General features: G+C 35.0%; 1 protein-coding gene across 1 annotated transcript in view; it reads left to right on the top strand.

Moving 5' to 3' along the window:
* Positions 1-19,810, top strand: part of LPCAT1 (lysophosphatidylcholine acyltransferase 1) — a 152,275-nt gene that overhangs the window by 45,923 nt on the left and 86,542 nt on the right. The window contains exon 2 of the mRNA XM_074205258.1: positions 12,305-12,447. Coding sequence (XP_074061359.1) covers positions 12,305-12,447 — 143 coding nt within the window. The remainder of the gene's footprint in view (positions 1-12,304; positions 12,448-19,810) is intronic.

Genomic DNA, 19,810 nt, shown 5'->3' with positions numbered 1-19,810 from the left:
AAAATTGTCCCTGATTGTTGCACTGATGGAATGAGTAAGTCCATTAAGGTTGACCATCACTCCCATGTTGCTCTTAGGGTGTACAGTGTTTTTTTGGTTCTGCTCATCTCACTCAGCATCAGTCCATGCAAATCCCTCCACGCTTCCCTGAATTCCCATCCCTCCTGTTTTCTAATAGGACAATAGCGTTCCATGACATACATATACCACAGTTTGCTAAGCCATTCCCCAATTGAAGGACATTTACTTGATTTCCAATTTTTTGCCCCCACAAACAGGGCTGCTATGAATATTTTTGCACAAGTGATGTTTTTACCCTTTTTCATGTTCTCTTCAGGGTATAGACCCAGTAGTGGTATTGCTGGATCAAAGGGTATGCACATTTTTGTTGCCTTTTGGGTGTAGTTCCAAATTGATCTCCAGAAAGAACCTTCTCGTTTTTAAGAGCAATTAGGAGATATATAGACAAGGCACAGAAAGGAATTGAATATAATGGTATAATATATATCATAAAGATGGAGTCAATGGGCGATCAAGGAAAGTACTAGAAAAAGGGAAAGGAGAGGTAGAATGGGCTAGGATCTTTCACATAAAACAGTCAAGAAAAAGCTTTTGCAATGGAGAAGAATGGGGGGAAAGCAGGAGGAGTGAGTGAGCCCTTCATTCTAATCAGAAATGGTTCAGAGAGGAAATAACATATACACTTAATAGGGTATAGAAATGTATCTTACCCCAGAGAAAAATGAGAAGAATGGCATGGGATAAGGGGAATGGGGGGAGGGAAGGAGGGAATAGGTGTTAGAAGAGAGGAAAGATTGTGGGAGAGAGTATTCAGATACAACACACTTTTAAACAGGGAAAGGGTGAAAGAGAGAGAGAAAATAGAATAAATGAGTGGGAAGGAGTAGAGTGGAGGGACAGCTAGTAATAACATCTGTGGGAAGAATATTGAAGCAACTTCTTTGGTGGACTTATGATAAAAAAAAAAAGGTAACTCATTCCAGAGACAGAGCCATTGGAATCTGAACACAAGCCTGAAGTACATTTTTTTCCCCTCTCTCACTGTTCAGAGATTTCTCATCTTCTTGGGGGTAAGGGGGCTTATGTTTACTCTTGTAACAAGATTATTGTAATAATGTAAAATAAATAAACCAAAAAATAAAATGAAATAAATTTTCACTCTTTCAGGGACAGAATAGTTTGCTTTTAAAAAGATTAAATTATTTTTATATGAAGTTTTGAACCAACAGGTAGAAAGTCAAGTTAAAAAAGTTCCTTGATCAAGTGAAAATGTATCATGTAAACATATCCTTTGCATCAAAGAACAAGAAATATTCATTATTAATAATAGATTTCCAAGTAAATGTCCTTCAATTGGGGAGTGGCTTACCAAACTGTGGTATATGTATGTCATGGAACACTATTGTTCTATTAGAAACCCGGAGGGACAGGAATTCAGGGAAGCCTGGAGGGATTTGCATGAACTGATGCTGAGTGAGATGAGCAGAACCAGAAAAACACTGTACTACCCTATCAGCAACATGGGGGTGATGTTCAACCTTGATGGACTTACTCATTCCATCAGTGCAGCAACCAGGAATAATTTGGGGCTGTCTTCAATGGAGAATCCCATCTGTATCCAGATAAAGAGCTGTGGAGTTTGAACAAATTTCAACGACTATTCCCTTTAATTTAGAAAAAAAAAAACCCAGATATCTTATTGTCTGATCTAGTTATCTCTTCTACTTTTTCTTTCTTCATTAAGGATGTGATTTCTCTCTCATTACACTCAATTTGGATCAATGTACAACATGGAAACAAAATAAAGACTGACATATTGCTTTCCGTGGTGGTGGGGGGGTGAGGGGAGAGAAGTAAGATTGGGAGAAAAACTGTAAAACTCAAATAAAATCTTTAAAAAAAACTTTTTTTTAAAGAATTAGACAAATGCAAAAACAATCATTTAACTAACTTCTACTCATGGCATGATTTCCTCTTTTTATCATCCCTGTTTTAAATATATAGTTACATATGTGTTTATTTAAGGTACTAACTACATGAAGTTTATAAGCAGTTGCAATTACTTTTCTTTATTTTCCATGTAACTTTTCTAATATAATTGCATACTCTCTGGTGTGATATTAGTTTTTAAAATAAGATAAAATATGACATGTATCATTAAAACTTGTATGATAAGAGAATTATTTATCACCATTGATTTAAACTGTCAACTTGTATGTTTTATATAAGATGAAACTGAAAATAACTTCTCTGAATAAGAATGTAGTGTCAAAATCATATTTCAGATTGGAGTAGATAAAATCAAGATGATGAGCTAAATGATTCCTTTAGGTCATTGTCAACTTTTCAGATTGCTTTTAAGCAACTTCTTATTATTACAATGAAACATTTGTAATAAAATAAATATTAGATCAATTATTGCAGCTGGGGTAACATAAAATTCATCGGTCTTAAGAATGTTTTATTTTTATTATGAACCTTTAATTTTTTTTTTGGAAACACAGCTAAAGTGAGTGAAATTAGCAGCAGTAAACAATTCATTAATACCTAAGGACAATGCAACCTGCTAAATAAGCATAGGTACTTTAGTTGCAGGACTTTTTTTAGGAGCTTCCATTATTTAAAATTACTAGAAACCTGTTTTTGCATTTTTAATAAAACAATATTTGTTGAATTTTAGATAATTTATCAAATCCATCAACACTTTCAGGGTGGGAAAAATGCTGAGGTATCTCATATTATTAAATTCTATTTAAGATGTGCTATAGATGTGCTGTTTTCTTTTACTCTGAAATTTTCCTTTCCATTCTAAGACTTCACCAGTCTACCTACCAAAGGGTGTGATGTAAAAAATGTATAAGGCCAAAATTCTCTGCTTTAAACATGATATGGACTTTAGAGATCTAATTTCAGGTTCTGAGCCTATTACTGCCTAGCTATGATGACTTTGAGTAATTCATTCAGTTTCTCATATACATCCCCTTTTCTCCACCCACACAGCTACTACCCTAATACAAACTCTCATCTCTTTCCTGGGCTATTGCAGTAGTGATCTAACTGGTCTCTTGACCTCAACATTCTCAGATCAGCTGCCAAAGTGATTTTTCTAAAGTCTAGGTCTTAACATGTCATCCCCCTACCTCTGGCTCTCCCCATAAACTAAAGAATCAAATATAAATCCTCTATCTAGCTTTTAAGAATCTTCATAATCGAGGTGGCTAGGTGACACAGTGGATAGAGCACCAGCCCTGGAGTCAGGAATGCCTGAGTTCAAATCCAGCCTCAGTCACTTAATAATTACCTAGCTGTGTGGCCTTCGGCAAGCCACTTAACTCCATTTGCTTTGTAAAAACCTAAAAAAACAAAACAAAACAAAACAAAAACAAAGAATCTTCATAATCTGCCCCCATCACTTCTTTCTTTCTTTCTTGTCTGTTGTTCAGTTACCTCATCACCTTCAACTTAGGGCTCCTACAAGATCTAGTTTAAATCCTACTTCTTCAAGGTCCTTTCCAGGACCCCCATCACTCCAAGTGCCTTGCTTTTGGATTATTTCATTTAACTTGCATATATCTTGTATGTACATAATTGTTTGCATATTGTTTTTCCTATTAGATTATATACTTCTTGAAGCCAAAGACTTTTTTGTATGTGTTCCCAGCACTAAATAAGCAATTGATAAATGCTTACTGACTTATTCTTAGATTCTTCATCCCCAAAATAGTTATAATACTTGTATTACTCATTTCACAGGGTTTTTATGAATATCAAATGAGATGATGGATGTAAAATGCTTTGTACTGTGAAGCACTAGAAACACAGTTTTAGAATGAAGGAAACTTCAGGGACTATCCATTCCAAAGGGAAATAGACAGTAGAAATAAGGGGTTCCCATTGTTTCATTATACTTTCTCATCATCTGGACTTTCTTTGAAGGTGATCTCAATTCTACCAGAGATTTCCTGTTGCATGTTTGAAAAGCTCTAGTTTTTGAGAAGTTTTTTCCCCTAATGCCAAGCCTAAACTTTCACTTTTGGAACTTTCACCCTTCCCTCCTGTTACAGCCCTCTAGAGCCAAGAAAATAGAATACCTCCTCAATATGACTTTCAGATACTTGAAATTAGCTATCATATTTTCATTTCCACCTTAATCCTTATTCTTCTTTTATTTAAGTTAAATTTTCAGGTCTTTGAACCAAACTTCATATGTCATAGAATTTTTCCTTCTCAAGGACATTCTCCTTAGGATGTTCTCTCCCTTTTTAAACTAGTACCCCCAGATGAACACAGTGCTTAAGAAGTTGTCTGACCAAGGTAGAAAGTAGGACTTTCACCCCTTTATACTTGCAAACAATCCCTCACGATGAAATCCTTAGTCATTTGGAGAGGCAAATTTCTTCAGTGAGTAAGTAGGCAACAGTCCCTTAATATTCTCCTTTTTTATATCACATCTGTAATAGTGGGGCCATCCTCAGTCATTCTGATCTATATCTTGCCACTGGATCCAAATGGTTCTGGAGGAGAAAGTGAGACTGATGAATTTGCGTAACTCTCCCTCACTTAAATCCCAATTCACTTGCTAGTCATGGAATCACCTTCCTGATGTCCTCTTTGAGAATGAAGGCCAAACAACATCTGGAATACCAAGCATTGTTACTGCTACTCTATGAAGTGTTACTAAATGAGTTATTTCTTTAGTTTTGTGTGAAGATTTAGAAAATATCAGAAGGGTTCAGCTTATGTATATCATTTTTAGAATATAAAGAGGTCTTCCTTGAAACTAGTCTCCATGCCTTATTTTTGAAGAATGCCCTCAAAATATATTAGATTGTTCTATGGAGCATATTAGTACCTGTGAGCTGGGTGCATTGGGAGACATAAACTCCATTGTGTCTTGGAGCTGTGAAACAGTAATTTTCTCAGTGATTCCCTAGTGACTCTAATGCATTTCCCCAAGTGTCTTTATAACATAATAGCACTCTCTATTCAAAGAGTTTTATAGCAGCTTTATTGTCATTGCAAAAAACTTGGAAATTAACCTAAATGTCCAATTCTAGGAGAATGGTTAAAGAAATTATTGCACATTATTGCAATGAAATATAATCATCCAGTCAAGAGTGACAAATATAAAGAATATAATAAATAATTTTTGTGAAATAAGGCCAGGTTTTTCCAAAAATTCTTAAAAGGAAGAGAATAGACACTATGAACACAAGGATAAAGGAATGGACTATCAGGGAAAAAATCTTAATAGTGATTAAAAATTGCAACATTTTTGCACTGAAATTCATTTAATATAAATGACTACAAAGCAAGTTTAATTGCTTGTATGATGTAAAAGTGAAAGTTTGGCATGATTCCACTTTTGAAATATTTTGTAGCAATGTGACATGGTTATTAGCATCACTAGTTATGCCTATCTGATTGTCTACCCATAGGCATTAATGATTCTTTCCTGGCAGAAAAGTTCACTCCCTAGACTCTTTAAATCATTCTTCCCTGGTGTAATCTACCATTGGACCACTCTTTGAAAAACAGATTTAATGTATCAATTCATTTTTCCAGTCTTATTTGTAAATGGAAATTATGATTATATTAGTGTGCAATTAATCTTCTTATCTACATTTATTTGAGTTGATTTCATATTTTATTTAAAATTTGATTAGCCCCCAACTTATGAGCATCTCCTTACCTGTTGTCACTACCTCACCTGGGAAGGGGCTCTTGCTTTACCACTCTAATGTCTTTTCTTATCTGTAGATCTTTTTTTAAAAAATCATGTTGTAATTCAAGGATTTGCCTGATTTACTCACTGTTATTTTGTCATTTTTAATAACTTTATCCTGTCTCATGGTTTCAATTATTAATTATATCCTAATAATTTCTAAAATTATTCCTTCAGTCCTCTCAGCTAATTACAGAGTCCTCTCACCTAATTACAGATTGTGTTTATCCAAGTTTTGATACTTTTTTTGGTTGGTTTCTGATTATAAATTCAATTTCATTTGTCCAGAATAGAACTTATCTCTGTCAGCACTACCCATCTCCTAATTTTCATGACTATTATTGGAAGCATGATTTTCTAGTCAGTTATAATTGAACCCTTGGGAATCACATTGAAGTGATTATCTTTCTTTCTTCACACCTCCTATTGCTTCACCATTATTTCCTTTAAAATATCTCCTTTGTATGCCATTTCTGATGCCATTATTATTATTTACTCTTAAATTACAGCTTCTCCAATATATACTACAAAGTACTTCCAGATCAGTCAATCCCAAGCATTTAGCATCTTCTGTGTGACAAGCGCTCTGCTAGCCACTGGGGATAGGAAAACAAAAATGGCCCTGCCTTCAAAGTTGTTACATTCTCTCAGGAGAGACAATGTGTATGCATATGAGAATGTATGATTGTGTAAGTATGTATATGTGTTGGTGTATATTTAACCTTATGTGTGATTTTAAGCAACTCCCAGGAACTATGCCTAGTAGCACCTGGTCTGCACTTTTAGAGAGTTTCCTGGGACACCAGCATCTCCACAGACATATAGCCAGGCAGGACTTGAATACAGGTCTTGCTGACTACTGAGAAGCCAGTTCTCTATTCACTTTAAATTTGCTTTGCATTGACCATGCATGTTTGTTACAAGGGTTTCTTTGTACTTTTTGATTTTTCACTTAGGAAGGAGAAAGAGGTGGGAAGGAGGAAAAAAATAAATGTTAATTGAAAAAAGTTAATAATAAATAATTCACAGGGATCTGCCCTTCACACCAAACAGTATCACGCACGTGCGCATGTACGCATGTGTGTGTGTGTGTGTGTGTGTGTGTGTGTGTGTGTGTGTGTGTGTGTGTAAGTAAAATAAATGCCAAGTATTGGCAACTATGGAATCAGGAAATACTTAATTTAGAAAGTGGCATTTGAACTTTGAAGGAAAGGGCTTTTCCAAGCAAAGGGGACAATCTGTGCTAAGGCAGGGGTTGGGATATGGAGAGTTACACATGAAGAACAGCATGAAGACCAATCTGGCTGTAGCATATTATTTAATAAGGCAATAGAAGTCCTTTGGAATCATGTTGTGAAGGGCTTAAATCAGTATTTGAGCTTACTTAGTGGTGGGATGGTGTGGTCAGATCTGTTCTTAAAGAATATCACCATCATCTGTGTGAAGGATGATTTGTAGAGATGAGACACCTGAAGGAGGAAGACATGGTGAAACCTGACCTGATCTTGTAGCTCTGAGAATGGAGAGAAAGGGATCTATTGAAGACAGGTTGTGGAGATAGAATTGTCAAGACATGGCAACTGATTGGTAATACTGAATAAGGAAGAATTAGGAATCAGAAACAGCTTATGAACCTGAGGAACTTGAAGGTTTGTAATGTCACCATAGACAGGTCAGTTCAGAAAAGTCTAAGATTTTCCAGTTCATATTCTATTCTGCAGTCAGCTTAATCTTCCTAAAGGGCAATTGCCTGGTTTAGCTTCCCTTGATGCAGGGAATATGGATATAGGAAATATTGTAATCAGAAACAAATTTTGTAATCTTTTTGTACTGTTCCTTGTGGGCTCTATACTGGTAAAAACACTTCCTCTTGACTTTCTGACCTTGGCCAAGTTTGATGATGTAGGCAATGTAGGCAGCAGTTGATGTGTTGGACTTGAAGGTCATGCACTCTGGGACAGTAAAGACTGGTGCATCATTGCATCACCCATGTGCAATGAGTGCTGCCTAGTCCCTCCTTGGAGGACGCCCTCTGTGGCTTGCCTATTGGAGAGTTCCTGGAACCAAGTGCTACCCTTGTCCAACTCACTATGGAAATGCCCTTAAGTGCCAGGACCAGGAAGAAAAGCTCCTTTTTCCTGTCTTCCCCTTCCAACATGGACACGCTGTAAACTCTAGCCACGTGTTCCTGGCATAGGTCCTAGAACCCTGGACCTTTATGCCATGTGGCCAGACTAGTCAGCCCTTATGGTGGTCTCCCTCCTTTTACTCTCAGCCTGATTTCCTGGTTATTTTCTTTTTCTCTCTTTTTCCCTCAGGCACCTGACCTGTTCCTTTGTTATTCCCTGCCCTCAAGCCACCTACAAGCAGTTTGCTGTTTTTCCAGGAGAAAAGGTTTTAATTTGTTTGCAGACTTGTATAATAAATCCTGAGCAGTTTTAGAACTCCAGAGTTACATGTGAATTCTTTTACCTTCAAGACCTCTCAATCTTAAAATGATCACACCCAGTCCTCAGGCAGTACCAAGATTATGAATCATCCCTGTTCATGAATCCCTGTTTCTTCTCATGTCAACTATAAATAAAAAAACATTATGATCTTATTGCGAACTTAATTGTGGGCTTTAAAATAATAATAATAAATATTTATATAGTGTTTTAAGATTTGCAAAGTGCTTTGCATAGGCTATTTGATCCTCACAGCAACTTTAGGAGGTGGTTGTGATATCATCCTATTTTACAGATTAAGAAACTCAATCAGAGAGGTTAGGTGACTTGCCTAGGAATCACATGGCTAAGTGAGCAACATCACAGAATCCCAGAATATTAAAAACTTAAAGGGACCTAAGTAGTCATCTATTCCAAAAAAAACTTCGAAAAAGAAAACTGAAGCCTAGAGAGGTAAAATGTTTACATAAATTAGTTCATCTTTTTGGTATATCAACCCTAAAGTGCTACAGTTAAAACACAAAAGAAAAAATCACTAACTATCTATTTGGGCACTTTGTACTTATCTTACTTATCAGCTCTTGGATTCCCAACTAATAGTTTATTTATCTCTCTCATTTGGCTGCCACAGGCTAATTTCATGGTTTATGGCCTATTTTGTTTCAATCTGTACTCAGCAAAATGCTTTGGGGCATTACTGCCTCTGTGACAGGTCTTTGCTACTCAGTTTTTGCATGCAAATATCAGCAGGTTATTAAATATACTGACTGTGTTGCTCTGTAGACTACTAGTTTCTGCTTTTTTTCACCATTTCTAAATAGTTTTGAAATGTTATTTATCACAGATACAGTTAATGTAACTTATACTAGAGAGGCCATTTAGCAAGCAAATTCTCACCTTTTCTACCATTTACAGTCTTGGAGAGTTACCAGGAGCACTAGGAGACTAAGTGACTTGGTCTCTCAGTCATATAGCCAGTATGAATCAAAGACAGAACTTTATCCCAGAGCTTTGCTACTCAGAGATAAGGCTTTTGCCCCTCTCTAAATGATTTATATTTGTCAAATAATACTGTACTGGAGTACCTTAGACCAAATGTTAAGAAATAGTAATTTTTAAACTATTCTTTATCTCCTTCAGGGTCATCTGTTGCCTATCTTGTTAGATATTTGGAGCTGAGAGCTTAAAGGATCAGCACCATTGGATTTGAAACTCATTCTCCATAATCACCCAAGTCAGTTTAGGGTATGCTAGGAAGCTTATCAGAATAAGGGCTACCTAACTTTTTAGGTTCTGGATGCTCTGAATATAAAAACAATATACTTCATTGAGAAATAGCTAAATTAATGTCTTTATTGATAGCTGTTTACCTAAAATGTAAGTTTTTAAACTTTACCAAAAAAGCTAGTAGAATCTTAAATTCTGTGTCTTTGTGGAGAAATATTCAGTAAGAGCTGGAAAGCTAAAAGAATTAAAAGTTATCTTACTACTAAGAATTTGTTGCCTTAGCTTCTGATTTTACCTTTTATCTCTTCTGTATATACCTTCTATATATCTAATTATTTACATGTTTATCACCTCCATTAAAATGTGAACTCATTGACAGCATGGTCTGCTGTTTTGCCTTTCTAATTATTCCCACCTCTTAGCATAGCACTTAGTAAACTCTTAAGAAATATTTTTCGGTTGACTTAACATGGACCCCTTATCATTATCATGTGTAATATGAAGATCAGGCATCTCTTATTTACCCAGGTTCAGAATCAACTAGATTGCTGCCAAAGGTTAAAGAAGACAAATTAAGCCAAGAAAAGCTCTTTTACATATAAGGACAAATTGGAAAGAACAGAAGCTTTCCTTTATCAAATGTCTGTAACTCTAGATGTCTATACTGTCTCTAATACTAAATGACTAAATTGTTTATAACATTCTGACTTTCTTTGAGTGGTCAACAATTGATCCAGCTCAAGCTTCACTTGGTCATTGGACTCTGACTGCTCAAGGTGAGGGTAAATAGCAATTTTTTTCAGTTTTGGTCAGAAATATAAAAGAGGTCATTCTTTGCCTCATTTCTTAAACTTAATCACTGAATGGGCATTGCCTTAGTCAAGCTAAGACCTGGGAAAGACCTTAACTTATCCTGGACCCAAATGGCTCCTGAGGAGAAAGTAAGGCTGCCAATGCTGCAGAACCCTTTCTCACTTAAATTGAATTCACTTGCAAATCATAACATCACCTTCCTGATGTCATTGTCCTCTCTGGAATGAAGCGCAATGATAACTATAGAGAGAATGGAGGACAGAAGGAATATCTCACTTCTAAGGGATATTATTTAGTATGATTCTCTATTTAATCTTTTCATTTGTTAGCCAAAGAAATGGTGGAGATTTTTTAAATTAACCTACCTAGATATCCCAAGAGTAATTTTCAAATACAGCAATTTCTGTTGATGCTGTTTTAGCTAATTACAGTTTTCAAGTTCATTAGTTTTAATTTGCAGTTTCCATTTCTTTTATTTTACACACACACACACACACACACACACACAAACATAAAACCCATGATACTTTACATTCAAAATTTCTATAAAAGACAGTTTTCTCATTACAGAAATATATACCAGTGACTTCCTGAAGAGGAAATTTAGACCCAGAAAGTTTGTGTCTTGCGCCCATTGTCATATAGTTAACAAGTGTTAATGAAGTTTGAACCTAGATTTTATAACTAGACTTTTTCCACTGTGCCTCCTCACAGGTATCCTGATAATTTTCCTCAATATTAAAACTTTAGAGCGATTAGGGAGAACTTGGAAACAACATTCAACTTTTTATATCCAAAAATTACAAACTAGTATTATGTTGTCAAATTTTAGAAAATATTTTAGTAAATCGTTCACTTTAGTTGATAACGAAATACTTCAAAGATCTTTACATTTATTATCATTTGATTCTTTGAATATCTAGAAATAGAAGTTCAGTCCAAGGTGACTGTAACTCCTCATAAACTCTGATAATATGCATTTCATAAAACATAAAGATACAATAACTTTATGTGTTTAAGAAACCATTTAAAAACTCTTATCTCTACTCCTTTTTTGCTTTCTTTATGCTTAAAATGCTCCCTAGTTCCTTAACTCCATCCTGTCTCTGTCCTGGATTTAGCTTCCATCTTTCCACATCCCTATTTAGATGGAATTTCCCTTTTCATTCTGTTTGGTTCTTTCTAGTCAGGTTCAGCTGACTCTTACCTTCCTCTTTTCTATTTAAAGATGAAGGTTAGGCTTTGGGTTTTTTTTTTTCATCTTTCATATGCCTTTATTTTTATAAAGGGTTATCTTTGTTTTTAACAAGGCTTTTCCTATCAAGGTTTGCTCACTGATTTCCTAGATTTCTTTATTTCTCAACCCGTTTTTATTCATGGCATTGTGGCAAATTGAATTACACTGGAAATATCTATTGGAGAAAAAAAGTCTCCCAGTTTTCTGTACTGGCTTTCAAAAACTTAAATTCCACAGCACAATATTTTTTTAAAAGATTTCTCAAGTAGCTACTTATTATGATCTTTGCTCATTTATGCCTTATAAATGACTTTTTTGGGAAAAGTTAAGGAAGAAGAGGGCTTATTTTCTGAGGCAGTGCTGTAGCTTTGATGTGTAAAACTACCTTGCTAGGTTAGATCATGTGAAAGCAGCTTTTGTGTCAAGTCTACCAGTTAGAGTGCTACTTATTTTGAGTCAGCATCAGGGCAAAGAGTATAAATTAAATTAGTGGGAGCAAAACACCATTGTCTTGTTTCTAAAATTATGTGTGCCAAAGATATTTTTAGCTAGAAGCCAAGGAGGTGGGAGTTTAAAAGTAAAAAAGATTAATTTTTAGAAGACATGTTTCAAATGAAGCATGCTACTTAATTAAGATTTATGCTCTACAGTATGCTATATTTCATATCTTAAACTATTAAAAGGTGGCATTCTTGAGCTACAAAGAGTGTATTTCATATAGCAAATGCTTTTCACCTCTCTTTGTTTTGTTTTGCTTATATAAACAGCTTAATTATAAATAGTATTTCTACTAATTAAGCTATGGCAGTAATTACACATTTTTTGTCTTTCCAGATTGCCTTCATGACTTTGACTCTATTTCCAATTCGTCTTTTGTTTGCTGCATTTATGATGTTATTGGCCTGGCCATTTGCATTTATTGCTTCACTGGGATCTGCTGAGAAAGAGCTTGAAAAGCCCCTGGCTTTATGGAGAAAGTGAGTTACTGAACCTGTTGAAAAGCATGTATTTGTATGTGTACTTGTATAAATAGGCACTAAAGAGATAAAAAAGATTAATATTTCAAGATACTCAGTGTTTTAATCAATAGTTAGAAAACTAGACCTAGAGTCAGGAAGACACCTGAGTTCAAAAGGACTTCAAAGCTCTTCCTCAGTTAATTACTAGCTGTTCAATCTCAGGCCAAGTCACTTAGTCTTTCTCATCTCAGTTACCTTATCTATAAAATTCAGGTAACAATAGCCTCTACTTTATAGTGAGATAACTTTTGTAAAACACTTTGCAAACCTTAAGCCACCAAGTGAAATGGTAGCTATTTGTTGAGTAGTTAAGGAACGAATTAAGAAAGTAGTAAGTTAAGAAAGGAATATTGATCATATCAAATTTACTAAATTGGCTTGGGATTTTGATCTGAGTCAGTGGAATGAATACCCATATGACAAAATCAGTGATCCTTACAGTATTGAAATGAGAGAAACTTAAAAAAAATACATTTTCTTCTCTAACAGAGAATATCTGTTTTATTCCCTTTCAAATCAGTTTCCCTATTCTTGTCAATAATACTAACACCCCCCCCATATCTTTGGAATTCATGTTGATTTTTTTCTATCTACTTAATTAGTAGTTAGTCAAAAAACCCTGTAGTTTTATCTATTGTTTGCATGAGAGTATGTATGGAAGACATTTATCCAGTTTGTGGGTCAAAAAGAAGCTGGGAGGGATAACAAATATAGTAGGTGAGAGAAAAGAGATCCAAAAACATTTCAAAAGATTGAATTAACTTGAATTTTAATTGGGATAACAGTAAAATTTAGTACTTGGGATTTTAAAAAATTAGTTTTACAAGTATAAAAAAAAAAATGGGAATTTGTGACTAGAAAGGAGTCCATGTGAAAAAGACCAGTGGACTACAAGTTCATTATGATAGCAGTGCAATGTGGCAGGCAAAAATAAAAGAAGACTAATTTTCATAGGTTGTATCACACAGTGCCTTATACATAAATGTTTGCTGAATTAGTAGGTATGTGTTTTCAAAAGTGAAGGAAATGATGTTTTGTATATCTTCTACACTGGTCAGAGCACATATACAGTTTTGTATAGAGTTCTGGATAAACCTTTTAGGAAGAATATTAACAAATTATAGCACACACAGAGCAAAAATTACCAGAATATTAAGAAAAAATGAAGTCCTTGTCATGAAAATCAATTAAAGAAAATAGAATTTTTGAGGCCCAGCAAAAGATAAGAACATAATAGCTGTGGTCAAATATTTGAAAGTATGGCATGTTCAAGAGGTATTAGAGTTGTTCTTTTAGACACAAGAGGGAAGAACTAAGATGAAAGTAGATTTTGCCTCACTGCAATATCAAGACCCAGTGACCCCGGTGTTAGGTCAACCTGAATTTACAACGCTCCCCAGACATTTGTTAGCTGTGTGTGATCCTGAGCAAGTAACTGAACCCCAATGTCTTCCCTCAAAAATATGAATCAGACTTCCTAACAGAGCTATATAAAAATGGAATTTGATGTTTTTATGAGTAATGAATTCATTGTCTTTGAGTGGGGTTTAATTGGAGGCTGAATACTTATTATCTTGAGAATTATACAGATGGGATTCATGTGTTGGACAAAATAATCTCTGAGGTCCCTTACTTTATGAACCAGCTGAAGAGAATCCTGGCACATAGTAAGTGCTTAATAAATATTGATTGATTAATTGATAGGGCCCTTTCTCTGATATTATCTTCAATTTGACCTGTACTCATCTTGTTTGTACATGCTACTTTGTATTACTGCCTCATTAGATTGTGAATTTCTCTGAACATAGAACTGGTTTTTTTGGCCTTTCTTTTATATCACCAACACAGGCTTCTCAGTAAATAGTAAGCTGCTAATAGATGTTTGTTGACTTTACTTGGGAAGACGAATTAATTTACATGGAACAAATACAAGAGGATTAGATAAATCTATCAGTGTAAAAGGTGTTCAGATAAAAAGATTAAGGTGTATTGAAGTAGTCATAAAATACCCCTTGGAGAAGGCAGAACTTGGTATAGAGTTGAGATCTTATTTCAATTTCCTCATTTTACAGTTGAGAAAACTGAGACCCAGAGAAGTTAAATGAGTTGTCTGAAATCACACAGTTGGCAGTTGATTGTAAGCAGCTTCATTCTTTATACTGCATCACTTGACTTCCTCTGATCATAAATTTAGAACTACAAGGGGCCTTAGTTCAATTGTCCAAAGATCTATAAAACTCTGCATATCCTTTGGTCAAGCAAAGAAAATTTAATAAGCAAAAATGTAAATTCATTTGAACCATTATTTCAGCCAATCATGATCTTGTATCTTCATTTAGCAAAAATACTCTTCTCTTAAGCCTCATGTTCTATACAAATTTGATAAATGCACTGTCTAGAAATCATTGATAAAAATGTTAAACAGAAAAAAGTATGCTTATTTATAAACAAGCAAGTTTCTTTTTATTAAGTTATCAGCACAGGGATATTGTTGGCACAGTAGATAGAGGACTGGCCCTGGAGTTAGAAGACAAGTTTAAATTCTATCTCAGAGGCTTCACACTTTATAGTTATGTGACCCTGGGCAAGTCACTTAGCCCTAATTGCCGCACCAAAACCATATTAGTTAATACAAACTGTGAAATCCAAAATAGCTATAATTTTAAATAAAAATTAAAAAAAAATTCAGAAACCCCAAAGGACTTTTGGACAAGTTATTTTAAGTTAAGAACAAAGAAATATTCTGTTTTCAGGGAAAACTTAGGCATCTGAAAAGGATTCCATAATTGTACCCTTAAAGTCACACTTGGACCATTGAGCTAACTGAACCATAGAGTGTCCAAGAATTGAAAGAAGATTTAGAAATCAACTCAGATTAACCTTCTGTCCAATGAAAGAATTCCTTCTATTTCCTAGGACCTGACAGGTTCTGACCTGTACCAAATATTCCTTGTGATAGGGAAGTCACTGTCCCACACAGCAATTTATTGCAATTTATTAGACTTTTAAAAATTATTTGACATTCTTCTTTCAAGCCATACAAGAAGATTTTCCTATTGTTAACTACCATTTGGTCTTAGCTCTGCCTACTAGGGTCAAGACATTTTTAAAGTTCTTCCTATAGGTCAAGCACTGTAGGAACAAAAACAAGAAAATAAAACAATCCTTAATCTCAGGGAGTTTACATTCTAATGGAGGAAAATAGCAAATAAATTGACACAGGAAAGAGGAACAGGAAAGAATGGCAGGGAGGAGCAGAAGGTGGAGTTGCAGTAGACCATAGACCAAAGATTGTGCCAAGAAGGGAGTGAGCAGCATGACAGGACTGCTGATGATATGATGGATCCAAGCAAAGGTTCACCAGTACTTGGGTTGACTTTAGCATAGTAATACCTCTATAGGGCAAGGAAACCTGTTTGGATTTGGAGTAGAATGAATTTAATTCATTTCCCATGATAATCCTTCAAATTGTAGGAGATGATTGTCACATCAAAATCTTGAGTTTGGAGTAAGAGAACATAGGTTTGAATTATGGTCCACGTGACCTTGAGCCAGTAATTTAACTTCCCTGTACTCTAACTCATTGTAAAAAATGAGAAAATTGGATTAGACATTCATTAAGATTTCTTCCAGTTCTAAATCCTCCTTTGTCTTTTCCAGACCAGACCTTTCTAATTCCTTCAATTAATCCTCCCATAATATAGTTTTTAGTTGCCTCACCAATCTGATTTTCCTATTGAAAAAAATTTATTTTGTTAACACCCTTGTTAGTTTCTTGAACCATGTATCAAACATATACGTGGTTTGGTATTAGACTATTGAGGGAATTAGAATTGCAAGTGGTAATGGGAATTGAATGAATCATACTAACTCCATCTTATGACTCAGTTCTGGAGCTACATCAGTTCTCATTTTATTCAATTATGGGTCTAGTTCAATTTTTGTCTTACAAGAAAATTTTATTCATTTGTGTAAATTGCAAGAAAACTTTATTGCATTGTTTATATTTAGCCCTGTGTGACTGAGCTGAACCACTTCTTCCTGTGGCTTAGAGACCCTTAAGTAAAGACTTAGATTATACTGACTATCCCAAGATCAATGTTAGGAGTTTTCTCACAATTATACATCATAAGTAACTTATTGTATTATCTGAAAACTGACACCTTATAGGTCGATCAGCTAATATTTCTATTCTCCTTTGATTGAATACAGATATTTGGAGGAGTAGCACACCAATTTTTCTGCTTTCAGGGAATTATGTCTAATAGCTCTCCTCCTCCCAGTTTGGAAAGCCCCTAATTTTTCCTATAGTTAGAAATCAGATCACCTAATTTTGTATTTTGGCTAATTGTTTCCTTTTTTTGGGGGGGAGGGGTTGCAAGGCAAATGGGGTCAAGTGGCTTGCCCAAGGCCACACAGCTAGGTAATTATTAAGTGTCTGAGACTGGATTTGAACCCAGGTACTCCTGACTCCAGGGCCGGTGCTTTATCCACTACACCACCTAGCCGCCCCTAATTGTTTCCTTTTAATTAATTGTTTTTAGTACATAAAAATCTCTATACCCCTCTATTCAGGTTCCAGTGCCAATGCTGAGAGGCCTAGAACTGATTTATTAGGTAATAAATTACTTAATAATCAGTATGTTCAGAAACTTGAGTCTTGGTTTCCCCAGTTATTTTTATCTTTCACTTGCAATGCTATATTAGCCCTCCTTTTCTTTTTCCCCATAATGAATATTCTTTTAATAATGTATGAATTATTACTTTAGCACCTCTGATAATACTAGGCCATGGATCTACAATTGCAAAATGAGACAGTTCCTGCCTTTGATGAATTTACATTCTACTGAAGGGGATGTAATAGGTTTATAGATAAGTAAATATATTATATAAACAAAATAAGTATGCAAAAATTAGGATGAGGTCATACTTAGGATGAGAAAAAGGATCAGGAAAAGTCTTTGGAAGAATGTAGCCTGAGACTATATTACTTTTTAAATTTTGACATTTATCTCCTTGCCCTTCTTTCCCTCACACTCTCTAAGATCTTGAGCATTCTCTGAAGTAAGCACTAAGAGACCATCTTTCTTGGAATTCCACTATTCAATCTAGGCTTAGTGGAGTTTTTTTTGGGGGGGTTGTTATTTTTTTGCTGATGCCCCCTCACAAAGCTCCATTCCTCCTCTCCATGCCTTTGAACTGACTGCCTCCAGACCTGAAATGCTCCCCCTCTTCCCCTCTTCCTCTTGTAATCTGTTTCTCTTCTAAACTCAGCTGAAGCACCTCTTCTACATGAGGCCTTTCCTAATTTTCCCAACTGCTGATGTACCCTCTTTACCTCCCTAAAAAACCCAACTACTATGTATTCATTTTAATTATGCTGTGTATATATGTAATATTTGTCTTCTTCCATTTGGAATGAAAGCTCATTTGAAACCAAGGCCTTGTACTTTTGTTTTTTTAACATGATAGATACTTGATGAATGCTTGTTGATTGACAGAGTATAGATAGAAAAGAGAACAGGGTCCTGGGGGACACACATTAAGGGAGTGGAAAAGGAGTGAAGGAGTGAAGCAAACAGTGAAGGAGACAGGGAATCATTGATGCTTTATCTGTTAAATCTATTAGTCTATGAGCACTTTGAGAGCAGGGCCTACATTTGCCATTCTGTGAACCCCAGAACTCAGCATAATGCCTGGCAAGTTTTCAGTAAATGCTCTTTGATTAACTGACTAATTAGCTTACCTTTTTTTTTTTTACTATTTATAAATATCCTCTCACATCCCTCTCCTTCCCCTCCCCCCTTCTAAAGACTCATATTTGCCAAAGCAGGAAGTAGCAGCTTGAACTTGAATTTAGCTCTGTTTTTCTTCTATTTTTGTTCTGAAAAGTTCATTGTCTACATTATAAGTCATGTTTGTTTTATGAAAAAGGCACTTTGGAAATCTTTACTGGTTAGTTTTGAGATTTTTTTGGCAACTTATTAACACCAAGATCTGATCATAAAATAAATTTTTAAAAAAATATACAGTATAAGTATTGCACTTGTGAATACATTGGTGAAAGAAAGGTTGGGTGAAGAAACACCCTTTACCATTGCAGAACAGCACATTCTCTGTAATTTATATTTAGTTTTAGAGAGTTGCTGTGGGAAAATGAGAGGTTAAATGAATTTCCTAGAGTCATACAACTATTGATTAAGAGAGGAAACATGAACTCTGGTCTGTAGGTTTTTGAGGTCATCTCCCTAATACACTGCATTGTATCTTCGCAAAATATATATTGTATGAATCTTGTTCTTCAGAATAGTCACATAGTCTAAGGAGACTTCTAGTGCTCAAAATATTTTTGAATTTCCTACAAAATTATCTCCACATTCACTTTATGAGTCAGGTGGGAAAATCAGTCATTAAAGTAAAACTCAAAAACTTTACCCAGGATGATCATCCATGTCTTATTGTGGCTTATATTTTTTGGGGGGGGGTTGGGAAGTCTTTTCCAAAAACTGAAGTCCCAAAGGACATTGGGGTCATACACAATAAATTACAATTGTCTCTCAATCGCTGTTAAAGAGAAGTTCCAAGTACCATATCTAGAGTCAAGAAGATTCAAGAATTTCAAATTCAACCTTAGAGACTCACTAGCTGTGTGACCCTGGGCAAGTCACTTAATCATGTTTGCCTCAGTTTCCTCATGTCTAAAATGAGCTGGAGAAGGAAATGGCAAGCCATTCCAGTATCTTTGCCAAGAAAACCCAAAGGGGGGGGGGGTTAACAAAGAGTCAGACATAAATGAACAATAGAAAGTTCAAAAAAATGTTTTTAGTAATGGTAACTTTTTTAAAAAAAGTACTCCCTTGGTGCTTTTTAGGAGACAGAATTCATTTTAATGAATAATTTTTTTTATCGATTAATCAGTTAGTATACACATACAATGTGCCAATCTGTGTAGTAGGCACTACTCTACAACACTGACAAATCTCTACAAATTAGGTATTCACATTGGAATAGGACATTGTATGTTAATGGTAGTTTTTTTAGGGATCACATTTTCTGCTCTTATCTTATAATTTTCCAGTAATTAAAAAAGCTTTATTTGGCTGTTAGTATGCATGGAATTGTTTTCTAAAAATTTTACCCTTTTCCATTTTCTCCAGTAATTTTGGGTTTTGTGTGCCTTGAAAAGTAGATGTACTGATGTAATAATGATAGTAAACCTTGGTTCCTGATCTCTCAGTATCATATTTCATAAGAAATTCATAGAAAAATAATATTCATCAAGTTTAACCAGTTTCCTTTAAGTTGAGGAGAGTTTGAATGA

The sequence above is a fragment of the Macrotis lagotis genome, chromosome X (genome assembly GCF_037893015.1).
Source record: "Macrotis lagotis isolate mMagLag1 chromosome X, bilby.v1.9.chrom.fasta, whole genome shotgun sequence".
In the NCBI taxonomy this organism is placed as follows: domain Eukaryota; kingdom Metazoa; phylum Chordata; class Mammalia; order Peramelemorphia; family Peramelidae; genus Macrotis; species Macrotis lagotis.
This window is presented reverse-complemented; position numbering and strand designations above follow the sequence as displayed.